The sequence below is a fragment of the Dipodomys spectabilis genome, unplaced genomic scaffold, assembly GCF_019054845.1.
Source record: "Dipodomys spectabilis isolate Male_0828 unplaced genomic scaffold, ASM1905484v1 ptg000043l, whole genome shotgun sequence".
In the NCBI taxonomy this organism is placed as follows: Eukaryota; Metazoa; Chordata; class Mammalia; order Rodentia; family Heteromyidae; genus Dipodomys; species Dipodomys spectabilis.
In genome coordinates, this window is record NW_024870720.1 from 16,199,458 (window position 1) to 16,226,158 (window position 26,701).

The window sequence follows — 26,701 nt, forward strand, 5'->3', positions numbered from 1 at the left end:
TTAGCTTCTCAATCATCATCTGGAAAGAAAACATTCATGAACAACATCATTAAAAACAGCTCTGATAAAGCACAGTAATTACTCTGTATCTAGAGAGAAGTTTTTATCTTCTAACGTGCTTTTCTCTTTTCCCTATGAGTCAACTAAATTGATATGGAAGAATACACAACATAATGTGGAAAAGGTGTGGCTCCAGGGGTAGAGTGCCAGCTTGGAGCAGAAAAGAGCTAACAGTACTCAACGCAATGACATATTGTTTCTGCACACTGTTGGTGAACATTTCATTCTTGGAATTTAGAAGTGATCATGTTTGTTCCCAAACTTGAAATCTCAACATTACTGAAGACCATACTGAAATAACATGGACATCGTTTTCTTAAGAACTTCAGAGAGTATTGCACTATTTCATTCCAGTAGAGCATTTTTTGAGCCTCACGGTGGAAGGTGTTATCTTTATGGCAATGAGAAAGAGTAGGTATGGGTAGAGGGTAAGTGATTGGTAAGAATAACAGATGTCCACTTCACCACTGCAAAATCATATGCAGAGAAAGTTTTAGTCATTCATTACTGTTTTGTTCCCTTCTTTGTTCTTTAGTAAATACTTGCAAATAAATAAATGCAAGAATACCTGTTATATGTCTGGTTCTATAAACTTCACACCTTGGCTAGCTAGCAAGTTTTCCCTCATAGAACTTTCAGTGTCGCAGAGAACACAACCTTTCACTTCCTGAATAAAAAAAAGTATACAAAAATCAACAAGAGCCACTTCTCACCCGTGTGAGAAAGGTACTAATGGCTCATACCTATAGTCCTAACTACTCAGGAGACTTGAGGTCTGGAGGATTGTGGTCAAAGCCATCCAGGCAGAAATGTCCATGAGACTCCATCTCCAAAATAGCCAGCAAAAAGTTAGAATGGAAGTGTAGCTCAGGAGGTAGAAGGCCAGCCAAGCAAGCAAATCTAGCAAGCTCAAAGCCCTTGAGTTCAAATCCTTTTTCTTTCCATGTTTGGAGCTGAATCCCAGCAACCTGAAGACAAAAGGCCAGTATAGTAGATCAGAAAACAAAAAAAGGTCTTAAGACTCTTGTCTGTAAACCTTGAGGTCACCTTGGCACCATCTGCCTGAAGGCTTCAGACACTATGGGATTCCCTTCTGTATCTATCACGTGCTGTTTCATGCACCCACATATTCCACCACCCCTATACTACTTTATCTTCCATCTACCCCCATTTAGGCATTGGCCTAAATTTCCACCACCACTTCCACAGTTCTCAGAAATGAGCCATTGCACATAATCGCTGAGAAATACCATTAAAGGAGCGACTGACTGAATGGCTCCCACATCTTCATTAACACTCTAGTTCTATAAAGTCCAAAGAATTCACCTGGCGTTTAAGACCCTTCAGGATTGGGCCCCAGGCTCTCTTCCTAGCCTTCTTTATAACATTCACATATCCTACAAGTCCAGTGCAGTAGGACTTATTCTTGTTCTCTCAAACATCATGTCTGTGCTGCTAGAACAAAATACCACAGACTCAGTCATTTAAGGGAACAGAAAGTTATTCGTTCTCAAAGCTGGAAAATCTGAGACACTTTTATAGGTTTGAGGATCTGCTACAGACTGCATACTCAAGGGAGAGACATTGTGTCTTCATGAGGAAGAAGGGGAGGAACAGGTCTGCCTTAGGCTGCCTAAAGCCTCTCTTATAAGGGCCTAAATATGATGAATAAGGGAGAACCCTCACTGAACTAGTCACTTCTTAAAGTCTTAAACTCCTACTTCCTTTATAGGTGTGTGCTAGTGCTGAGGCTAGAACTCAGGACCTCTCACTCTTTGCTTAGCTTTTGCATTCAAGGCTTACCCTCTACCACTTCAGCCACACCTCCACTTCCTAGTCTTTTTTCCCCCTGGTTAATTGGAGGTTAGACTGTCTTGATTTGTCGGCTTGGCCTGGCTTTGCATCACCATTCTCAGGTCTCAGCCTCCTGCATATCTAGGATTACAAATGTGAGTGACAAGCACCAGCCAAGTTCCACTACTTAATATCATCACAGTGGCCACACCCAAATTCAGAGTATTCAAAGGCAAGACTCAGTCAAACACTCTCGAAGTGGATTGTATTAACGCTGAACTTTATACCCAGTGTTCTTTTCAGTCTTCTCCCCTTCCTCCACCTTAGGACTTTTCTCTCAATCTTCTCGCTCTAGATCTCTCCCACCATGCTTCATCAGACTTTCAGGAAGATACTTTTTCTAATCTGTAGTTCAATTTCTTTTTGTGCCATGCTCTCACTCTTACATATTTATGATCATTATCTAATATGCTCATCTCTATTAGATCCTAAATTCTTGAAGATAGGAAATGCACCCTTCCAAAAAACAAACATAATGCTTCATCCAGTAGGTATCTAGTATATTTTATCTGTTAGTGAATTAAAATGGGACCACTAAAATTTTCATTTCAGAACTAGATAAATTGAGAGGTATATGTGCCTGGAAGAGATGGGGGAGAATGATCAAAGGGGGTGATATGGATCAAGATGCATTGTACTTAAAAACTGATGGGTCGAATTGAAATTCCTTTGTTTACAACTACTTAAAGATACCAATAGTAAATATGCCCATAAATACCCAGTTCAAAAATAATTTAGACCCAGGCATTGGGGCAGTTATTTACAGAAGCCAAGCTGGGAAGATACTGCAGGAGGGGAAAGAAAAGAGAAAGAGGGACTTGTTGGAAGTGTTAGACGCAAGCACGGATGCCTGTTTCTCTTGCTGATGAGAGCAAAGTTCTTAATGGAAGATGATCCCAATCAATAGAGCCAGACAGCTGATTTATATAATGGCATCAAGCTGAAGTAGTGGTCTTTCTCTCCAGAGCGTTCCTGTGAAGGGAAAGGCTGCTAGAACCAGGGGGACTCCACAAGTAGATCTGTGTTCTCAAATGTGCTCCCTCCTCAACACGCCACAGGATTGCTCCAGCAACCTGCTCTGGGCTGGGTGCTGAAGACTGGCGCAGGGGCCAGTGTCGCTGCTGCTGCTGCTGTAGCTGCTTGCTTGCTTGCTTGCTACAGAGCAATTACGGCAGTTAGGGACTGACCATCAGGTGCTCTCTGTAACCTGGATCTTGGCTACCAAGGAGAAATTTTATTTTGTGAAGATTGGGGAAGCTCACAAACCTAAACAAGATAACCAAGCAACAGAAGGAGAGAAAGTGAGATCTTGAGCCAAAATATTTGGCCAAGTGGATCTGGAGGAAATGTCATCATTGGTAAAGGAGGACTTGGAGAAGAAACTGTTTAAGCCACTCTCTCAGCATCTCTACGAGTTTATTGAGATAGAGTTCTCGGTCCAGGACAGGTATTACCTCTGTGTATCAGGTAATCTGCTCGTTCAATTAATTACTTACATACTTGGATGGGAGGTGGGGGGGGGGGTTTCCCTTGTATTTATTTTCCTGCACAGCACCGCATCTTCTTGTGATCAAATTGAGGAATTTAGAAAAAGAAAAAAAAATGTATTATGATACTCTAGCTGTTCAGAAATGAAACTGGATATGTACTCTTCCTGGCTGAATTTTTATTTTGCTTCTGATCTTCTGTTTTCACATGGCATGTGTTTTATTTTTATATAAGAACTTTTAAAAAATCAACAGAAACTTCTCCAGTATTTTTAAATACATTGGAGAACTGCCTTGTTTTCAACCATTCTAGATCACGAGTGTTTTTCTTCTTCCTTCTAGGACAGAAAGAAAGCCTTTTAGGTTTTTGCCTCTTCCCCTCCCTCCCCCAGACTTGTGCAGACTTCCTAGTAGTTTTCTGAAGACAGATTTTTTTTTAAGTTTTTTCCCTTATATAAAAAAACAGGACTTCAATGGTAGAAATTAGTTCATGAAGATTGAACTTTAAGGACAAAGGGATGTTGTATAAAGTACTTAGAGCTCAAGAGTATTTGTATTTAGTAAAATAAATATTTTTCCCTCAGGTTTTTAAAATTCACAAAAATTGGACGTGTGTAGGCTTTTGCACTTAATTGTGATTTTCCACCCCTGTGATTTTTGTGCTAAACTTAGATAGAAATGTTTTGGCAAGGATTGAATTTAATATGCATCCTTCTCCTTGCCTGTGCCTCTTCATTGACTTCAGATGGTTAGGAGGAAAGAGCTGGGGAACTTTCAGTGTCCATGGTAGACTTGCCTTCTCAAGGAACATGAGTATTCTCAGACAAGAACTTGTTATAATTCCGTTTCTGGTAATTGTTGAAGAAGGCCTTCCTAAAGCTCTCAAGAGGGAATACTATGAGGGAAATAGAACAGCTTCAAAGAAAGGGTGTTCTTTTTAAAGTCTACCATTTCTAACAAACAGTAGTATTAACCCAATAATAAGAGTGGTAATATTTATCTAACACGTTAGCATTTTACTTTTATTTTGCTCTACATACAAAGTACAAGTACTTGTCATAGCAACAAATGCAAACAAAAATTCAGCTCAGAAAAAGTAAGACATTAAGCAGGGCACCGGTGGCTCATGCCTACTTGTAATCCTAGCTACACAGGAGGCTGAGATATGAGGATCGTGGTTCAAAGCCAGCCCAGGCAAGGAAAGTACATGAGACTCTTATCTCCAATTAACCACCAGAAAACCAGAAGTGGCACTGTGGCTCAAGTGGTAGAGCACGCACCTTGACCTAAAGAGCTCAAGGACAGCACTCAGGCCCACAGTTCAAGCCCCACAACTGACCCCGCCCCAAAAGACATTTAGTTATGAAAAAGATAAATTAAGCCAATTTAAGTAAAAATTTATTTTGTATCCTAATCAAATCACTGTCAGAAATTATTTTCACTTGCTTTATTGGAGAGAATATAATAATTATGTACCTATTGTGGTTCTTCCCAATCAAGTGAAATTATTGTTGTATAGCAGCAGGAAGTATTTGTAAAGAGTTATCAACATAAAATAATCACACTAACTTATGTCTAATTTGTATAATTTATGCATATTTATATAACATGTAATTTATGCCTAATTTACCAAATACACCTTTAGTTCCTCCCCTCTGATATTACATAATTTACTAAATTAGAATTATATCATTAAACTCCTAGAATTATACAATTAACTAAGCTCCTAGAACTCAACATTTGGAAAAAATTCATTGATTTGACATGTACAAGGAATGAACAAGGTCTACTCAGAATTACTGTGATATTTCAGATAAAAGTTAACATGGTACATCATATCAGTTCACAACCTTTCCATGGCTCTCCTTTATATCATCTGAGAGCACTTGACCCAACATTTTGACAGAACAGTGGTTTAAATGATATGCAACAAACTTTGATAGTCTTTGAAGACACTCCACTCAAAAAAATTCCCATTGAGGTGAATCAAACAGGTATAGAGAAGTTGTTAAGGCAAGTTATTCCAAATGTGGAGTTCTGTTCATCTTCAAGGAGTAGAGTTGCATAGTTAGGATTTTTCTCTTTGTACCTTGCAACGCAGCAGTTCCAAACTTGCAGAAGTAATCATGCATTCTATCATGTGTTTTTCAAACTCAAGAAGATATGTTTAAAAGTTGTTAAACTCTGCTTATCTGACCTGGCTTTTACAGGAATCTCAAAACCTGAGGACTGACATGTATCAAAATCAGACTATCAAAACTAGGAGCCATAAACTCAGTGTCCCTCTTTGTAGTTCTGTAGTGACCTGGGCTGTATGTAGTGGATTTCCTGAGAGCTGTCACTTTCCCCTGAGGGTTTGCTTGGCTGTTTCACCCTGGGACCAGCTTATCCTGGTCTACAACCACTATCACTGGTACTTAGATGCAGCATTTGCTGATGGGGAAGCTCTTTTATGGTTAGGTACTAAGAAGAGATCACACTTGTGCAAATGAATTCAAGAATTTCTGAAGGACTTAAAATAGCACATTGAAGCATTAGTCAGAACTGAGAAGTAACTGAACATGGGGGAACAGACCCTAGAATCCCAGGAATCATGTCTGGTTATCAAATCTGACCTTTCTTTATCTGTCTGTCAGTTGTAAAACTGGTAGATAATTAACTCCATGGCCTCAGTGTTGACACATCTGATAATAAAAACATTTCTATCTTCAAGCCACATTGTGAAAAGAGCCAACAGAATAAATTATAGGAAACATGACAAATTATAAACCAATAAAAGACAGTGTTAAACTTTCAAAATATACTGAAAAATATATTAACTGTAAAGATCTATGTTGAAATATGTGTAGGTCTTGGACATAAATACACACTTATAGTGAAAATAAGATATATATATATATATATATATACAACTGTATTTACTTCATATATATGCTGTAATATAAATATTTTAAGTTATATGGATAGTCACACTTAAATTATTTTAATTATTTTATTTATTATTTTAGAGAACATTTGCATTCACAGATATAAATTTGAAAATAAATGCCACTTATATAAATAGCATGCATAAGTTTCTACCCATTTTAGTTTTTTTTGTTTCTACTCATTTTAGTTTTATAGAGAGAACAGAACTTTTTCTTTGTGAACCAAATGATCTCACAAATTTTGTCAAATCGCTCACACTACCAGTATAAAATAAGACAGCAATCACAAAACAAGACTTCATTCAGAACCAATGTTATGAAATTTGTATTAGAATCTTAACAACAGGATGTTAACAACAGAAAGCATAAAACTAAAGAATTTTTTCAAAGTGTTCATTTCAGTGGGCAGTAGTATTATCTGGAGAGAATTTACTCTTTCAACACTAAATTAAGATTAAATTATCCTTCTAATTCACAGTGTTTTGTACAAGTAAAAATGAGGAATGATATTTTAAGTGTTCACAATTGGATGGACAACAGATATTTATTTATTTATTTAATTGTAAAGATCCTGTAGAGAGGGTTACAGTTACATGAGTAAGGAGATGAGTACATTACTTGTCGATCATTGTTACCCCTTCCCTTGTTGTTTTCCCACTATCCTTTCGCTCCCCTACCCCCACAACTCCTCCCCACCCAAAATTGTAAAGTTCATTTCCTATATACTGTCCTGTGGGTATCCTTGTTGCAGTGGGTCATCCTGTGTCCTTGTTTCAGTGTTTCATTATTCCTCTTCCCCTCCCAGATTAGACATATGTATATACAAGATGCCAAAATCAAGTACAGTGACAACAGGGGATAGGCCATAGGGAAAGAACATACAAAGGAAACAACAATAAAATAAAATAAAATAAAATCACATGGTACATTTAAAATAATAAGAATAAAGACAGATACTTGAATGGCCATGTATACATTCTGAAAATAGAGCAGAGATTGATAGGTGAATTCATTTTTATTTGTCACATTGCAGATTTACTCATAATGATGGATACTGCCCTTCTATAGCCTTTCTATAATACTTCCTTTAACAAGTATAAATACTGTTAGGTTGACAACAACCTAGGAACCTGAGCTCAAAAAAGCAGAACACACCTGAAAAAATTCTAATCTGACTAAACTTTTATTCTCCACTTGAAAAGATTAAGAAAGAATATAGAAGTGATGTATAGAAAGTACATTTTACTAAAAATCAAATACACATATCATAATAATTATTATACAACTGATTACAGTCAGGATTGTAAAATGAGTAGTAAACATTTGATATTGAAATCATTTGTGAAATATTTTTAAATTCCTGCTTTTTATCTTTTAAAAGTAGAAAAACATCTTTCTGTATTTTTCACTTCTCTTTCTGTGTGTCTGTCTTTCTATCTGTTTCTCTGTGCTTCTCTCTGTTTCTCCCTCTCCCTCTCCTTCTCTATCTCTCTCTCCTTCTCCATCTGCCTCCCTCTCTCCCTCCAGCCCCCCCTTCTCATGTATACCCACACCCATATACAAAGTACAGTTGTGGAATAGTGCCAAGTACCTTCATGGAGAAATGTAAATAGAATATGCTAACACCCTCTCCCACCAAATCTGGATAATTACAGTTAGAGACTGTAATACAGAAATGATGAAGCTTTCTATTTGGATTCATGAATTGCTTTGCATTTGTTGTGACTTCTTTGTCTGGGCTAGTGACGTGTATATTAGTATTGTCTCTAAAGTCAACGACCCACAATGTCATCTGGTATTTTCTCACGAGACACATTTTCCAAATGACTAATTCACTACTTTGGAGATACAAGTGTGGAGATAAAATTCATCTGCCAATTATTCTAATGTCCAAACTATATCTTTTATAGAGTGAACTGGAACTTTATATCAGATCTTTGAAGATGCAAAGATACTGGAAATTTTCATTATGAGAACGATACTCCAGATAATTAAATAAAAGTTGTCACGCATACCTACTGTCAGGCATGAGTCCACCGGACACCATTTCTATGCGTTATTTATCTTCATGACAGCATTGTAAATTAGGTAGCATTCCCATATTGCAGATGAAGAGAACCTGGCCAGAAGAGGTTAGGTGATTAGCCCAAGGTTGCAGGTAGTAAAAACCCAAAACCTGAGTTTTCTTTCCATTTGCCACATTGTTTCTAAGCAGCAACCCACTTTAAGTACTCGACTCATAGTATTTTATTTCTCTTATAGATGACAAAGTCCAGGCTTATAGTGGTTAAAGAACTTGCCCAAGATTACCTGTTAGTGAGTGATAAATGAAGGCTTTTAGCCTCAATATCTTTGTGCCCATCACCCTGCTATATTGCTCTGAGAATGTGCTAGATTGGAGTTCATAAGGCAGCCTTTATATGGGCCTCTATTACTGTGGCCCTTGTGCTCCCCCCATATCCCTTCTTTCTCTTCCATCTTCCTATTCTGTAGTAACACACACCTTAACTTTCTTATAGCCAATCGTGTGTGTGTGTGTGTGTGTGTGTGTGTGTGTGTGTGTGTGTGTGTGTGGCACACACTCACAAGGGTGCCAGTACTGGGGGCTTGAAGTCACAGCCTGGGAGCTATACCTTAGCTTTTTCTGCTCAAGACTGCTGCTCTACCACTTGACTCACACCTCCACTTCTGGCTTTTCAGGTGATTATTTGGAGGTAAGAGTCTCATGGATGTTCCTGCCCAGGGTGGCTTGGAATCATGATCCTTAGATCTCAGTCTCCTGAGATCTTGGATTACAGGAGTGAGCCACAGCTTCCCAGAAATCATTTTAATATTTTAAAGATCCCCAGGATAGCCCTCAAATTGACTTCATACAAATACTTCTAGCAAAATATTATTTGCTTACATAGTATTTCTAGAAAATATTATATATTTATATAATTACTTTCAGTGAAATCACTGATCATGAATATATTGTTCCATTTTGTGGAGTTGTCTTTCTTTGGTATCTTAGAGCAACTTTTCTCCCCTATTAGCTCATTTAAATGATGAAAACCATTACATGGCAAGAGGTTATAAAATAAGTTATCTATTTATTTGGTGCATTCCCATGCAACTTGTGAGCTACTGGTTTCCCTCTATTCTGCCAAATTACAGTGAATAAATTGGCCTATTCTCTTTCCATTTAGTCTCATGAATAATGCTTCCTATTTTTTCCAAAGTAACAGTTACTTATTAATGGCAATGGTTATTTAAAAATTAAAACCAAAAATAAATGATTGTTAGGAAGTTAAGAGTAGACCTCTGAAAGTGCTGGGTGAAGTATTGAAACTGAAGCGAGCTCACTTTGAAGTTCCCTAGGTCCAAGGATATTTCTCCCTACACCATAATTGCGTCACGAATGTTAGAGCAGTCCTTTCTCTCACATTTTCACTGGATAAACACACTTCTGTCTGAACGCGTTGTGCTGCTGTGTTAATGTGGAGGTGGCCGTTTAATTTCAGCTGGCTGCAAAGCTCAAGTGTGGGAATTAGGGATTGGGTCAAATCCAGACTGAGCAGATTTCTTTGGCTCCCAGCTAAAGAGAATTCTTGGAGCCTCCCTGGCTCTAGAAGAGGCTATTCTGGCAGATTAAGAAGACTGTTCTCACTCTGAATTTCATCAAAGGCAAGCTTTGAAAGCAGGGTCTTGTATTTTCTTAGGGTGGTGCTGGTGGAACAATGATTATTAATGTAAGGAAGTCAATGGGTGGGAACATCCCCCCCCTTCTCCCCCCAGCCCCCACCCAGGCCTTCAAACTATTCTTCATGTGCTGGGTGCTGGTGGCGCCTGTCTGTAATCCTAGCTTCTCAGGGAGCTGAGATCTGAGGATCGTGGTTCAAAGCCAGCCCAGGAAAGGAAAGTCAGTGAAACTCTTATCTCTAATGAACCACCAGAAAACTGGAAGTGGTGCTGTGGCTCAAGTGGTAAAGCACTCACCTTGAGCTGAAGAGCTCAGGGACAGCACCCAGACCCAGAGTTGAAGCCCCATGACAGACAAAAATTAATTAATTACAAAACAAACCATTCTTTATGGAACTTCCAATTTATTATCTACAATTTAAATCACACCCTGTCCATTTGCTTAAAATTCTTCAGTGACACTTCTCTTTGTTCAGCTCTCAGCTTTCAAAACAGCATATGAACTCCTTAGCTTGCTATTCCAGACAAGAGGGACTAACCTCCTGTCTAACTTGCTTCCCACCACCTGTCTTCCCCGGCATTGTATGTCAATAATACCAAGTTCTTGCAGTGACTCACAAGTGATGCGTATTTCTTATTTGTTGTCCTAGAACTCTCTTTACCTTCATGCTCCTGAGTTCCACTGCCTTTTACAACTGAGTCCTCCCTCAGGGAGCACTTCCTGCTGCTCAGTCAGCTGAAGCCATCCATCCTTTCTGCTCCTCCCTTTCCCTGTCCATGCCTTATTCGAGCATGCTTTCTTTCTCTTGCCACCCATCACTCCCTCTCAGTGAGAACAGGAATAACGTCTGATGAGAACAAATTATTTCAATTCCTAGCATTGTACTTGGTACAGAAAGAGCATTCAAATATTTATGGACTTAATGAATTGAGTAAGAAACTCTCCAGTCAATCAGCTGGTTCTCATAACATGTAAATAAGGTAGCCTATATTTTCATACAGTCGCCAGTTATTTCTCTACCTCTCCTTATCCCTCTTCCAGCGAGATCTCCAGCTGAACAAGAGCAGAATCCTTTGGTTCTAAGGTAGAGCTTTGGTCTGCATGGACCCAACTGCCTCTTGCTGGAAGGAACCACTGCCAATAACTTATCCTTTGCAAGTGTGATGAGCTCAGTTACCCCTACACTTCCACACCTCTGCCTAACAGCTTCTTTTCTAGTCCTCACCTCTTCCCAAAGCTGGCCTCTAGACCCAGGAAGAGGGACCCATTTTAGGGTTAGAGAAATATACAAGAAGAGACCATTCACGCTGCACCCAATCAGGAGGGATCGCAGCCATCCACTGACCTCCAGGCTAAGATCTACTGAGGTCCTCTCCAAACACAACCCTCAGTCCCTCCATCCTCAAAAGGTGTCATCCCTCCCCTCCCAAACCTCTGGACCACGTGACCTAAGGCATAGCATTTGGCCTCCCGTCTTCTTATCTCTTTTATTTTATTTTTTAACTCTTACCTAACCCAGGAAGCCAATGCACAATCCAGACAAATCACGCTGTACCCTTCCGAGTTCCCAGTTCTTTCTTTTCTTCTGTAATGGATCTTACACATCACTCCTTTTTAATGGGGTAGTATTTTATTAGTCCCCAGCTCCAAGAGGAAGGCCCCTATAAAATGGATATTGTGTTGTACGAATGTCCACAGAACGCTTGACTCGACAAGTCTTAGACTTGTCGGCCAGCTCTGACTCACTTCTCCAGAGGGCCCCAAGCCCAGCTTGATCAGCAAGTCTGAGCTCAGATGGTCTCCTTGATTTCGGAGTCACCTGCACCTTCAGAGGAGCGTCACAGTCCAAATGGATCCCAGATTCTGGAGCCAAAAATATCCAGGCCAGCCTCCCCAGCCCGAAGAAGGGGCCTTCAGATCCAGAGCCTTTCAGAGCATGTCCCCAAGCCTCTCTGTAACCCCATTACTCTCCTGATCCTAGTCCCATCCGCTCTGGTGTTGAGGCTTCCCGGTGCTGTCTCCTCTGCCTTTCCACAGAGGAGGTCTGCTGCACTGCCCTTACCTGCCACTAGGACTGTGTTGTGTTGCGTTGTGTAGTAGCTACGGAATCGGAAGGACATGGGTCTTGTTCCACGCTGCTGTAATAGAAGACACGAGACTGGGTAATTTATAAAGGCCAGAGGTTTGTTTCTTACAGTTCCGAAGGCTGGGAAGTCCAAGGTTTGGAAGGGCTACTTGCTGTGTTATCCCATGGCTGAGAGGGCTTGGAGGGGAATGGAAAGGTAGACAGACTCATTCTTTAATCCGAATCCGTTCCCACAGTGGCTGTCCACTTCTGTGATGACTGCAGTCACCCATGTGCATGAAGGTAGAGCTGTGACCTCATTGTCTCTTACAGGATTATAGGACCCACCTCTCAACGTCACGGCATTGGGGATTCAGTTTCCAACACAGCAAACCGGTGCTTCCCAGAACCAAAAGAAATCTTTCCCTTGCCGGGCACTGGTGGCTCATGCCTGTAATCCTAGCTACTCAGGAGGCTGAGATCTGGGGACCAAGGTTCAAAGCCAGTGTGGTCAAGAAAGTCTGTGAGACTCTATCTCCAATTAATCTCCAAAAAAACTGGAAGTAGAGCTGTGGCTCAAAGTGGTAGAGAGTTAGCCTTGAGCAAAAGAGCTCAGGTTCCATGCCCAGGCCCTGAGTTCAAGCCCCACAGCTAACAAAACAAAAACAACTTTCCCTCAAATAAATTCCAATCTAACTCTTAGAAGCTACAATTTATTCCAACTTTTTTTTTTTTTACTTTATTTTCAGTACTAGGGTTTGAACTGAGAGCCTCCTTCTGGCTAGGCCAGCTGAGCCATGGCTCAGTCCCTTGTTTATTAGCCTAGATTAACTGCACAAACTGTTAACAGTTTTTAGTGGGTTTAATTATTCTATTTTTATTCCTGTAGCCCTTTTTCATTTAAGTAACTTTTCAGATAGTACCTTGAGTTTTCGCCCAGGGCCCATGTTAGACTGTGTTCATCTTAATATAACCTCCTGCATAACTGGGATGACAGGTGTGTGCTACCATGCCCCATTTATTTGTTGACATGGAGTCTCGCTAATTTTTTTGCCCAGGTTGATCTCAAACTGTATTCCTTCTTTTTTTTTTTTTTGGTCCAGTCGTGGGGCCTGAGCTCTGGGCCTGGGCGCTGTCCCTCAGCTCTTCAGCTCAAGGCTAGCACTCTACCACTTGAGCCACAGTGCCACTTCTGGCTTTTTTTTCTTTTTTGCTTATGTGGTGCTGAGGAATCGAACCCAGGGCCTCAGGCATGCAAGGCAAGTGCTTTACCACTGAGCCACCTTCCCAGCCCACTGTATTCCTTCTTATCTCTACCTACTGTATAGCTGTGATTTTGGCCATGAGCCACCATGCCTGGTGACATTATCCATCCTGAAAGAAAATTTAAACCATCTATTCCCATCTGTTTTAAAATATACTAGTATATGTGATCATGAGGTAGAATTGATCTCCTTAACAAGACCATCAATCTCTAGAAGGCAGGGACCATATCCTGATCTATCTTTCCTGTGGCATCTATAATCTAGTAATCAAATAGAAAATACTCAGTACATATTCTTCTCTTAACCCAGTGATTGATAGTTTCTATTGTAGAACCTCTATGCTCAGATGTTGGTTCTTCTGATATCTGTGTGAGACCAAAGACAAATGGCTTCAGAAATAAATTACTTCCCTCATTTTGTTCACATAAATAAGCAAAGATTCACCCCACATCTTTCCAAGAACTAAAACCTTCTGTGCTGGCCACTTGTGTTAAATGCTAGAATTTGAGAGACACATTTGAGAGAATTGAAATACCACCAAATGGGGCAATAGTAGCGGTGTGCAGATACCTTTACATCCCTGTTTAGATGAAGGAATCAGAGTTCCACAGTCCTGTTTAGCTGCCCTTCAGTTCTGGGATGTGAGCAAAATGCTTTGGTTTTTTTTCCCCTTACATTCTTAAACTGTCATAAGTTGAAATCACAACTTGTTCTGGTAAATCACTTTCGGGTGTGTGCTGGTCCTGGCGCATAAACTCAGGACCTGGGCACTGTCCCTGAGTTTCTTTCGCTCAAAGCTAACGTTCTACCGCTTAAATCAGAGCTCTACTTCTGGATTTTTTGGTAGTTTAGTGGAGATAAGAGTCTCACAGACTTTCCTGCAAATCAAAATCCTCAGATCTCAGCCTCCTGAACAGATAGGATTACAGGCATGAGCCACCAGCACCTGTCTTAGTAAATACTTTGATTTTTGACTATATGCTAGGCTCCAGGTTGACTCTTCTCCATCCACTCGGAGTTCAAATCACATCTCTCAGTGCTCTATTGAACAGCCATCACTGTGGCAGTACAAACACCATTGTAGCAGAAAAATAAAAATAATATTGAACAAATTTGGAGATGCGATACACTAGGGCTCAAATTTGGGGTACAGCTATAATTTGGATTCAAAGTCATTCTTTAAACAAATTACATAAACACTGCACAGTGCAAGTGAACTAAGTTGTTCTCTCTTAAGAGGTTTTTATAAATGAAATACTTCTTTTCTGTTCTACAGTGACCAAAAGTGAAGAAGTAAAAATAATTATGGTGAAACACTACAGAATAGGTTTAGATGAAAAATATGAAGTAACAAAAAAGTGGTCTTTGAATGATCTGCAGATGATTGATGGGAAAGAGGCAGACACGGTAAGTGTTGACCCTTTATAAGGGAGATGTAGAATCAATGTGCTGGAGATCTTTATATCCAATATCCTGCTTTACGTCTTCTTTGCATATACTGAGTGTGAAGTTGACATCATATTGTTCTTACATGGTATGGATTAATTTCCTGCGATGATCTACTGGCTTTTTGTTGTTCTGCTTTTATGAGGTTTGAATTGGAATTTTGTCTATTAAATTGAAAAGCATCTTTCCCAAGTTCCTCTTAATAGGCTAAAATATAATCTGCCAGTCAATCCTGAAATATTAAATGTCATTTTTCCAAACGTAGGATGTTTTCCTGCTTCTCTCTGCCTCTCTGTCTTTCTCTCTCAATTTCCTCTGTGAATTATGGGGTTCAAAGCCTCTGTTGGCAAGCCCACTTTATCTTCCAGAAGGGTTGAATTACTTGGGCATCCTACAATCTTAGAGCTAAAAGGACAGAAGCATGGGTATTCAAATCTCCCCACTCGACTCCTTAACTAGTGGGTTTCCCAGTTTTGTTCTTCAGTTCTTCCGTTGATGGAGAGTTCATCACTCCTCCTTTGAATTTTGTATGTCAACAATGCTTAGTTAAGGATAAATTCTCAAGGCTGGGACTTCCCAACACCCTCATCTTATACCCCCAAACCAGATTTCACATTGGGTAAAGTCCTTATGATTCCCCATCCCATATATTCTTTTGTCCTGGATGTCAATGTATTTTAGCCATAACCCTACAAACTACAGTGGTTGGGTCACCCTATCTCCCCTTTAGATTGGAAGCTCCTCAAACATTAGGACCATGTTTTTTTTAATCATTTCATTGACTTCTGCCTGATAGATATTACACACTCACTAAATATTTGTGATGTTATCATTGAATTCATTAGAAATGAAATTCATTTATTCTTTATTCTAATAACTAACATTAATTTGACCTATTATTTCAACACATCAACTCTTCGAATATTTGGGGGGTTGCTATCACTGTAGTCTGATAGAAATTTAATAAACACAGCCGGGCGCCTGTGGCTCATGCCTGTAATCCTAGCTACTCAGGAGGCTGAGATCTGAGGATCACAGTTCAAAGCCAGCTTGGACAGAAAAGTCTGTGAGACTCTGATCTCCAATAAACCACTAGAAAACTGGAAGTGGCACTGTGGCTCAAGATATAGAGTGCTGGCCTTGAGCTGAAGAGCTGAGGGACAGTGCCCAGGCCCAGAGTTCAAGCCCCATGACCGACAAAAATAAACAGACAAACAAACAAATAAATAAATAAATACAACATTTAAAGCTTTACCAAGTCAATAATGCAATGACAAAGCAGGTAGGGCCAAGTGCTCTAAGGAATCGATAGCTATCATTCCCCACACTTAGTAAATTCATACAAGGTGTCAGGAACCAAGTTAAGCTCCTCTCATTTGAAAATTCAAACACCCTCATAAAATTCCATGAATAAGATTCTAATATTGGTACTATTTTGCAAGAGGGTAAAGAGACTTAAAAAGTCTAGTTGACTTGCTCAACGTCACCTAGCTATTCAGTGGCAGAGCCAGACTATAATAAGAAATTCATTAATTTGTCCTCTTTAGATTATTTTGCCCCCAGAAACTACTCTATTCGTTTATTCATTCAGCTATTTATTAAGGATGCATAATATTCCAGGCCTTACTAGACTCTGAGGGCACAATGAAGAATTCACCTCAAATGCTTAATTCTGCCTTGATTGATCATCACTTAACCTTTTTTTTCTTTTTTTTCAAGAAAGGGTCATGTTAGGTAGTCAAAGCTAGCCTGGAACTTGTTTTGTTCTGTTTTGTTTCTGTTTGGTTGTTTTATTGAAACAAAGTCTTCTTGAACTTTGAATCATCCTGCCTCAGTCTTCCAAGTGGAAGCATTTTAGGAGTGCATCTCACCTGGTTAATCATCTAATCTTAATTTTCCCTTTAATAAAATTAGTATATACTTTCTTTTATAATCTATCATCTAGGAATTCTGTATTTAAAACTTGATGCATATTCAGGGCATCTTGATCAGAGAATGGTAGATGGCATTACTTTGTTTCTAACATTTTTCTGACAATTTATTTTCCCCAAAGTTAGACACTTAGGAATGGGTTAAACATATTATTACATACATATTAGTATATATGGTCAATACAAAATATGTTTCCAGAAGAATACTTCAGAACACAATTGTTCATTATTCAAATAAGTGCTTTAAAAAGCTTCCCTAAATAGTATGCCATTTGACATATCTATCATATCATTGAACGTTAGTACAAACACACGCACTTGTTTGTGTATGTGTATAGTGTATATGCATGACATATGAAACAGACCATCACTTTTTTGTTGGTAGTTGTGGTGGTCATGGGGCTTGAAGTTAGGGCCTGGGCACTGTCTCTGAGCTCTTTTTGCTCAAGGCTAATCCACCACTTTGAGCACAGCAACACTTCTGTTGGGGTTTTTTTCTGTTGTTGTTGTTTTGGTTGGGTTTGGGGTTTGTTTTTGTTTTTGTTGGGGGGGGAGGGATTTGAGCAGTTAATTGGAGATAAGAGTCTCATGGAGACTTTTCTGCTCCAGCTGGCTTCGGACCATGATCCTCAGATCTCAGCCTCCTGTGAAGCTAAGATTGCAGGCATGAGCCACCAGTGCCTGGCCCAGACCAGCACTTTTATAATAGTTACTCTGGATGTTACAAATTTTGCATTCATTCTTTTCTTTAAGAATCAAATGATCATCTGATATTTTCCCTGCCTCCCGAGAATTTTATTTGAAAGAGAAATTGCAAAAGCCAAGTTGCTTGTATATGAAATTTACATGTTATATGCTAATAACAAAAAAATCTTACTAGTCATGCTGTACTTTCCCCCTTTACTTCTGAAATAGCACAAAGACTCATTCTCCTAGCAAAGGCAGAGAGAAACCTAGAAGTTTGTAAATGGGTTTATTGTCTTCTGCCATCCCTACCCATCCTCTCAAATCCACTTTGATAGCCATACACGTTATGTATGTAACATGTTTTATTTTTATAATTGAAGACACAGATGCTTCGCAAATATGGACTTACACACTGATTTGATGAATAGTGACCCCTTTTTAAAACTAGTTAATGATAATAAAGTAGTAATTTAAAATAAATAAATAAAAATTTAGAAATGGTATCTTTTCTGTACAACACCTTAACAATAACAATGACTTTTTTTAAAAAAAGAAAAAGCTCAGCAACAGCACTGAGGTCCTAAGTTCAAGCTTCACAACCAACCGCAAAAAAAAAAGGTGAGCACACTGAAATCTAGCTATGGACACATCTTTTAAAACTAAAAATAAAGGAAAAGGGCAGGCACAGTAGGAAAAGGTATGAAAAAACTCCAGAAAATTGACAATTGAGATAAAGAAGGATGCTCAGAGCATCTGAATTGAAGGGGAAGAGAATTTCAATGCATAAAATTGTTTTGAGGACATGTGTGTGCTTTTTAAAAAGTTATTTACAAAGCCAGAAATTTTGTTCATTTCAAATAGCTATAAACTAAAACCACTAATTTAAAAAAATTAATTTAAACAAAGCTCTTTTATATTGTTATTTTTTTCTCTTTTTTAGTATATTGTTAATTTCTTAGTGGCAATTATACTTGGATCTAGTAGTTTGGAAAGTTAATCTGTAGTTTTCAGAGCTATGTTTTTTTTTTTTTTTTTTTTTTTTTAATTTTTTTTTTTTTATTGTAAAGCTACTATACAGAGGGTTACAGTTACATGAGTGAGGTTATGAGTACACTTCCTCTTGAACATTGTTACCCCCTCCATTGTTTTCCCCCTACCATCCCCTCCCTCCCTCCCTTCCCCGAGGTTCTTTTTTTTTTTTTTTTTGATTGTGATTAAATGATTACATAATTTCAAAGTCACAAGTTCATTCTAACTTCCCTGGAGCAAATTGTCTACCACAGTCTGTAATATATAACAGTGTTCACATGTTATATACCATATTTGTGATCAGCAGCATGAGGATATTTAGTAGTGGTTCAACCAGATGAGCGGGAGTTCTTTGTTTCTTAAGTCCTGTTAGTTTTGTCGTATCACCTAACCTTTTGGATTTAGCATCCACTTATGAGGGAGACCATGTACCGTTTGTCTCTTCGTTCTTGGCTTACCTCGCTCAACATGATTCCTTCTAAAGAGCTATGTTTGATACTGATAATTTATAATCAATATACCCAAGATAATATGAGAGAATCCAGGAAATGACTTTCATGGATGCTAATTAAATCACGTTTCTCCTTCTCTTCTAGGACAATCCATTTTTTGACCTGCACTTCAAGAAAGTGTACTGCTTGGAAGCATATAGTTGTGCTTCTAAGTACGCATTTGCTCGAACTGTAAATAAGCTGAATCATGCATATCTCAAGAAGGACTTACAGATAGTGAATTTTGATTCTACTTACATTAATGATGATTCCATTTGGTCCTCCAATAACAAGGATTGCTTGGTTCTCATGAGAATATGCTTTTATGCTTTCAATCTTGTGTGTCTGTCCCTTTGTCCCCTGCCACTTTAAAGATGTATCGTGCATTCTTTCATCAATGCTCCAGAAGATGTTTCCTCAAATAAATCTTGAGAGTCAACTTTTTGTCTTTTTATCAGTGGCTATCATTTAGATGGAAATAAAATGATGCTTTGTGAATTATAATGAAATGTGTTTTAACGCAATCATTCATTTGGAACTTTTTTGCCCTTGAATTTTATTGTAACGTTGCATGGTGTTGACTCAACTTGGATACTTCTAAAAAGTGTAAGGAAGTACTTTTTTTGAGAAACTAGAGATAAGGAAAGCCATCCTGGGTTCATGGATAAGAAGACTTGAAATTTAGAATAGGGTCAATTATATGGCTTTTAAGACTCCAGATTGTTTTCATCCTCTGTTCCCAACTGTCTCTTTCCTCTTGGTAGTGGAAAGCAGCTTTCCTGGAGTGGAAATGCTGAAAGAATATGTCAAAGGAAATGCATCTTAATGTGACTTTGTTTTCATCACAATTCCTCCCTATTACACTCCGTCCCTCTAACCTCAACCCCAGGATCATAGCACAGCTGATGTGGGGAATTGCCGTCTCTGCTCTAGAGAGAACTAGATCAGTGGTTCTCACCTTTAGCATATCTGGCATTTTGGACTACAGATTCTTTGTTGTGGAGGACCTGGGTGTGTGTTACTGGTTGTTTAACAGTATCGATACCATCAGAACCCTTTCAGTAATGACAGCTGAAGTGTCTCCACACTTTACTAATGTTCTCCTGGGAGTAAAAACAATCACCCTATTGAGTAGCAGTAGGCTAAACTAACTCAAAAGAAATTGCAAAAATGACTGTCATGTGTACTAATAAGAAAAAAAGGAAGTATTGTAAGAATAAATACTTACAAGTGTTAGGCCAAAGGAATAGATTAAAAGGCTGGACAAGGGCAAATATAGGCATGGAGTCAAGCTATGGTTTTCTATTTTGGCAAGGACAGGTGGAAGAAGTCCTAAAACACAGCTTTAGTGTCTTCTTAAAAACTGGACATAATTATGTGCTAAATGGGGATGAAGGTGCCAGAACAATCTAGAATAAGTACTGGGAACCAGAAGGCTGAGGTATGCAGGAATATTGGAATAGATTTATTATGTGAGAGTCAAGAACCCCCACTAGACGGTATTCCCAGAAGGAAGGATGTTGGAAGAATGTGAAATTATTAAATCCCCATCCCTTACATATGTTGTCCAGAAGGGTAGGCATGCCAGTTGCCCTACTATCAGTCCGTTTGTTCCAGAAGACCTAAAGATGCTTGAACAACTCTTGATGGATAAGAATGCTGTATCAGATTTCTAGTACGTGGCCCCTACTGCTCTGCAAGGCTGTGCCTTCTAAGGAAGAGAACAGTTCTCCATTGGGAAAGGCAGAGATATTGATTATGAGCTGTATATGATCAGTTCCAGCAAGGCATAGGCTCAGAAACAATCTATTGAAGTGTGTCAGTGCATAAGTTCAAGCCTGAGCAGGCCTAGAAGACAAGTAAATCACATAGAAGGGTAACTCAGACTCCACCAGCACTTACTTTTACAGCATGGACATCTCTTCCTCAACTCACTCCTATGGCCATACAAAGTACAGAAGAAAACACTTGGGACTGGCTCACACATGGGTTGGCAATGTCATATTGCTGGGTAAGTAACATTGGATTGCACATAGAATGGACTAGGGAAGAATACTCCATTAAGGAATCTTTCCAGTCAGCAGAGCTTGGAGAAGCACAACTTATTGGCCACTTTATAGAGAGGAAGAAGTACCCTGAAATGGAAATATTTACAAGACCCGAGATTTGCCTTTCTTGTTTATAGTGAGTCTGCCAATATCCACAATCACCAGAATTATAGTATTTTTTTTTTCTGTCAGTCATGGGACTTGAATTCAGGGACTGGGCACTGTCTCTGACTTCTTTTGCTCAAGAATAGTGCTTGTTCTACCACTTTGAGCCACAGCACCACTTCCAGTTTTCTGGTGGTTAGCTGGAGATAAGAGTCTCATGGACTTTCCTACCTGGGCCAACTTTGAACTGCAATTCTTAGATCTCAGCCCCCTGAGTAGCTAGGATTATAAGCATGAGCCTGGCTATAGTAGTTTTTAATGTTCATTATGATAGTTCTAGAATTTGAACTTGGGACATTCATTTGCTAGGAAAGTGCATTACCACTTGGTTTACTCTAATAGCCCCTTTTTGGGTACTGCTGGCATAGACTGTGATCCTCCTTTTTGTGATTCATTGCGATGCTGGGATGACTACTTGGGCCACCGTGTCCAGCAATTGGTTGAGACAGAGTCTTTCAAACTTTTTTGTTCTTGTTTTTTTTTTTAATTTTATTTATTTATTTGCCATCTTTGAACTGCAATCACTGGATTTCTCCAGTGGCTAGAATAGAAGGCTTGAGCCATCATGCCTGGCTGAATTATAGTATTCGTGTGTGTGTGTGTGTGTGTGTGTGTGTGTGTGTGTGTGTGTGTGTGTGTGTGTGTGTGTGTGTGTGTGTGTGTGTGTACCTTGGCCTGAATTCAGGATCTTGAGTTATCACTTGAGTTTTCTTTGCCCACAGCTGGCACTCTACTACTTGGGACTCCCTCCTCCACACACACACACACCAATCTGGTTAACTAGAAATAGAGCCTTCAAGGACTTTTCCTTCCCAGCTGGCTTCAAATAATGAGTCTAAGATCTCACCTTCCTGAGTAGCTAAGATTACAAGTATGAGCCACCAGCACCTAACTAAATTTCAGTGTTCTTGCTTGACAATAACCAAAATTTACAGCTTCTCCTTCCTACCCACCACCCACAAAGTGGCATAAAATACCTAAAATACAAATTTCACAACCATGAAATCCATTGATTTCACTAATCCCTCAATGGCCACTCTCATCACTCAAATGCAGCTAGCCTTATAAACTGGTGAAATGGCCTGTTACAGACTTGGCCTCTGTGCCCTCTTGGGACTGAGGGTGTTTTCCTAGAGGATGTGACAAATACACTGAACCAATTGTGTTCCCAACAATTCAAGGCTTAGGAACCCAGGAATGAGAACAGGATAGGTCCATCTTATCACTCCAAATAATCCACTTTTAAAATTTGTAATTCCTGCCTTTGGAATTTAGAACTTTAGATTGCAACAGTTGTTTCCTAAGGGTTGAGTAGGGGGTGCTTCCCCAAGGATACATAGAGTTTACTGAACTTGAAACTATCACTGTTATTTAGTTACTTTGGGCTTCTCATGGCAAAGAAAGGAGCTGTGATGCTTGTGGGAGTCAACTGTTATTAGCAAAAGGATCTGAGATTGTTGCTACACAATAGCTATACATAGGAATATGTCTGAATCAAAGGAATTCACTGGGGTTTATCCAGGAGGTCTGTTCCCTGTTCAACAGGCAATTAGAGCAGTCTAAATTGAAGGTTCTGGTTACCTAACTGTAGAAAAAATTTAAATCAGCTGATGTTCTGGCCAAGAAAGAAGGAAATTAGAATGAGTGGTGGAGGAAAGAGTTAACACAGGTGTACCTCAGGAGCTAAAGCTTATTTCACTAACTCTCATATTAATTGCTTACAGAGATTGTGGCTGCCCATCACCTTGAAGCAACCTGTGTGAAGGACTGAACTGAATGAAGGGCATGAGAAGGTCAGAGTGATGCATGGAAGGAATGGGTTGCAGCAGACACCTCTGTGCTTCTGCATGCTGTATGTTAACACGTCAAATCCCTTTAAATGACTCTTATTTCAACCACTGCTGCAGCACTGTTCTGAGAAGAGTTTGACAAGATTTGACCAAGTACAACATAAAAACTCTCCCCTCAATTCTTGCCTTAGTATATCTGTGAGTGTGAGTGTAAACCTGGTGTTCATAATTGTGCAATTTGGGAGTGTTGATTAGGTAACCTCCTATCTTTGATGAAAGGAAAACAGTTGCTAACATATAAATGTTTCTTCCAGTCTTGCTTGCAGCAGGCAGTTCTAAGACTGATCTCCCAAAGCTCCTTAGGAAGCCCTAAGGGATTTAGAAAATATTTAAACGTGGGGTGATCAATTCAATAACTCCTTCTTAAATGTCCATTCTTCTTCCATGTTTCATTTTTGCTCCCTATTTCCTTGTTGTTTTTCCTCACTTGGATCAAATCTCCAAATAAATTATTCGAGATACATTACACTGAAAGAAAATCCAGGAGGGGAGAAGAGGAATGAGAATGAAATTTCTGGACGTAAGATTGAGATGCCTGCAATTAATTCATCAGAATGGAATGGAAATGTCAGAGGCACAGGAGCAGAGACACAAATCTGGAGCTCAGGAAAGAAGTCTAGACTTCTGAAATGCAATTAATTTCCCAACTTTAATGAAGACTGTAATGTACAGACAAATAAAGGATAATAGGATGAAAAAAGCACACACAATTGTCTATAAAAAGTATCTAGGGTAAGAATTCTGGGACAAAATAGGAATGATCAAAAGAGTCTGTGAAAGGATAAGATTAGCTCAAGTTCTTAAAAGGAACTCAAAGAAAGTGAATAATTAATATTCCAATTAGCCTTGACTAGTGCCCAATAATCTCAGTAACAAACAATTCCTCTCTATTTTTTGTTGTTTTCCACCAAGTTTTATCTTCAGATAAAGCATGAAAGACACTGTAACAACTTGTTTGTCTCTTTCTCAGCGAATCCTCCATTGGCCGATAAAGTGAGCTCCTCCCTCTTTTGGATTTTCCCAGCCCAGTGCTATCACACACACTGTGAACTCCTTCAGGCTTGGATTAAAGTTTGAATCAACTTTGTGCCTGGAATCAGTGTCTGGCATAAAACAAGTGTCAGGAATGTGGACTAAGTGAAACATTTGTCTAGCAACCAGCACCACTAGCATCATATTTGGCTCTCAAGTTTAAATATATAAGCATCCTCTCGTTAAGATGCAGATTCTGATTCAGGTGCTGTGAAGAGAGGCAGCCTTGTCTAAACAGCCCTCAGGTGATGCTGAACCAGCTAGCCCGTGAAAGTGAAATAGAGTGTGAAGTCAGAATTGCCATGGAGTATATTAGGAATTATCTGGGAAGATATTTAAAAAAAAAAAAAACACTGCCCTCTGATCCCACCCCCAGAGATTCTGATTTAACTTACTTCATGTCTCCAAGCTTTAATCGTAAGGACTTAGCGTCAACAGAGTTTTGCATGTGTAAATAAAAATCGTTTTATGCACTCCTTAAATGAATTGCCATGAATATCGAGGGAAGGCTTCTAGAGAAAGTTATCAGCGAAGGGCTTCCAATCCCCACATTCCAATCGGCCTCAGCTGACTAGGCGCCACGCCCCTCTGGTGTGGCCACGCCCACCTGGGGCGGGGTCACGCTCCCGCGGCGTTTATTGGTCGCTCCTTTTAATCTTCTCCACCTCTACGTCCTTCTCTGGAGGGCCAACTTCCGGCGCGGGGGTTGTCACATGTCCGGATACGGGAAGTGGAGGAGGAACGGCCGCTTCCCGTCCGCTGCCTTCATTGAGGGGCTCACCCTAGTAGTGCCACAGTCCCCTCTGGCCTCGGTCTTGGAGGACCCGCCTCGGTACAGCCGGGCTCGGTCCGGCCTCGCGGTAAGCTTTCGGCCACGGCTGTCCGGCGGCGGGGTGTGGAGCGGCTCGGCGGGCGCCCGGCTCTGAGGTGGCTCCCGGGTCCGCGTCGCGGGGAGCCCCGCGCCCGTGGGGATCCGGCCCACGGCGTCCCTGCCCCCGCTCCCGTGGGGCCCCGCCCCCCGTGGTGGCCAGGCCCACGAGGAGCCCTTCCCTCCCCCCTCCCTTGGTGCAGTCCCCCGGGGTCCCGCCCTCCCGCCCTCCCGCTCTCGAGGTGCGTCCTCCCCAACCTCCGCCGCGGTGGCGGCCAGGCCTCGGTGCCCCCACGGTCCCCGCCCACCTGTCTGCACGAGAGGCCAAGCCCTGTGGGAGGGAGCCTTCTCCCTCCCTCGCGGTCCAGACCTCTGCGAGGACAGCCTCTGTCCTGCAGGGTTCCGCCCATTGGATCCAGATCCCGTCTGTGCCCCATAGCATGCCCGTACACTGTTGGGCCTGGGCTAGGTGAGCACCTGACGGGCCTTCCCCTCTCGGTCTCCTGCCACATGCCGTCCCCGTGCAGTTCTTTTTTTTTTTTTTTTTTTTTTAATGGCAGCGGGTACTCCCGCCATCCGGGCCTAACCCCACACAAGCACACGAACCAGCTATTTGTCACGCAGGGTGAGGGCCTGACTTGAGTGTAAAGAAACACGAACCTTTATAGAGTAAGGCGATGACTGGCCAGCCGCCTCCGGAACGATGGCTTCTTTGCCCTGGAAAATAATTTCAGAGGAACCACTTCTGATTTATGTACTGGAAAATGTCATAAAGACGGGAATTACCCATAGAGCGAACATACCCCGAAAGCATGGGTCACCTGCCTTCACCAACATGTCTGTCATGTTCACCACTAGAACCCAGAGCAGCGCCAGGGACTGAGTAGACATGAATATTTGCTAAATGGACAAATGGTCACTTTAATGCTTTTCATTGCCTAGCTCCTTTATGAGATCTACCTAGTCCTGTCTGTTTTATCACCTAACCATGCACCCAATCATTTTATCCAGAGGGACTATATGGATGGTAAACATTGTCCACCATTACTCGTTCAGTTGATCAGTTTGATGATGATGATGGTTATTACTATATTTGAGTTGTACAAAGAGGTTTCAATTCCAATGTCACCACTTATTTATTTGATAGGGTTTTTTTTTGTTCAGTTCAGATTACTTCAAGAAGTAATTGTTAAGTACTGACAAAGAACTCAAAACTATGGAAGAGCATTACTTTGCTTCGATTCCACACCCTTTTTAAGATGGCTCTGGAGATTCAGAAGCTTATGATCTCAATTAGATAGCAAGTTCTTGATTGTTCAGTAAGTGCTGTAGGAATTTAGATGCAAAACCAATTTGGATTAAGGTCTTTATTGAGTCAATTTCATATAAACTGTGGGATGTAATTAGGATTTGGATAGAGAGGATATATTTCCTGCATAGAATAGTGTGGAAGCAAAAATTTGAAGCCTGAAATCATCAGAGTACTTTGAGTGGGAAGTTTGTATTTGGGAACAGTAAGAAAACGTGAGAGGTTCTTTTGGTTGTTTTTACAGGATTGTAGAAACTTGTAAAGATAATCAGATGCTATCACAAAATTGATAGACACTTTAGTTAATGTGTTGACAATAGAAATAAAGAAAAATTAAATTATATATATAGGAAGAAATTTTAGAATATAACAAGTTTCATGTTGGCAATGGTGGAGGGAACCTATGTATTTGCTACAGATCTGAGAGTTGGAAAGGGGGAATCTTGATAGTACTATACCTGTTATGTTATTGCTATACTGTTAGTTCATTTAGACATTTATTAAA

At 40.1% G+C, this 26,701-nt stretch overlaps 2 protein-coding genes across 3 annotated transcripts in view; both read left to right on the plus strand.

The window, feature by feature from the left end:
• Nucleotides 1–3,260: 3,260 nt before the first annotated feature.
• Nucleotides 3,261–19,296, plus strand: Exoc1l (exocyst complex component 1 like). Its single transcript, XM_042678004.1, has 3 exons — nt 3,261–3,381; nt 14,617–14,747; nt 19,030–19,296. Exons 1-3 carry the CDS (start codon nt 3,261–3,263, stop codon nt 19,294–19,296), a joined length of 519 nt encoding a protein of 172 aa, XP_042533938.1.
• Nucleotides 19,297–24,731: 5,435 nt separating this feature from the next.
• Nucleotides 24,732–26,701, plus strand: part of Exoc1 (exocyst complex component 1) — a 41,744-nt gene continuing 39,774 nt past the window's right edge. For both annotated transcript variants that reach the window (XM_042678084.1, XM_042678085.1), the window contains exon 1: nt 24,732–24,879. The gene's annotated coding sequence lies outside the window, so the exon portion shown is untranslated. The remainder of the gene's footprint in view (nt 24,880–26,701) is intronic.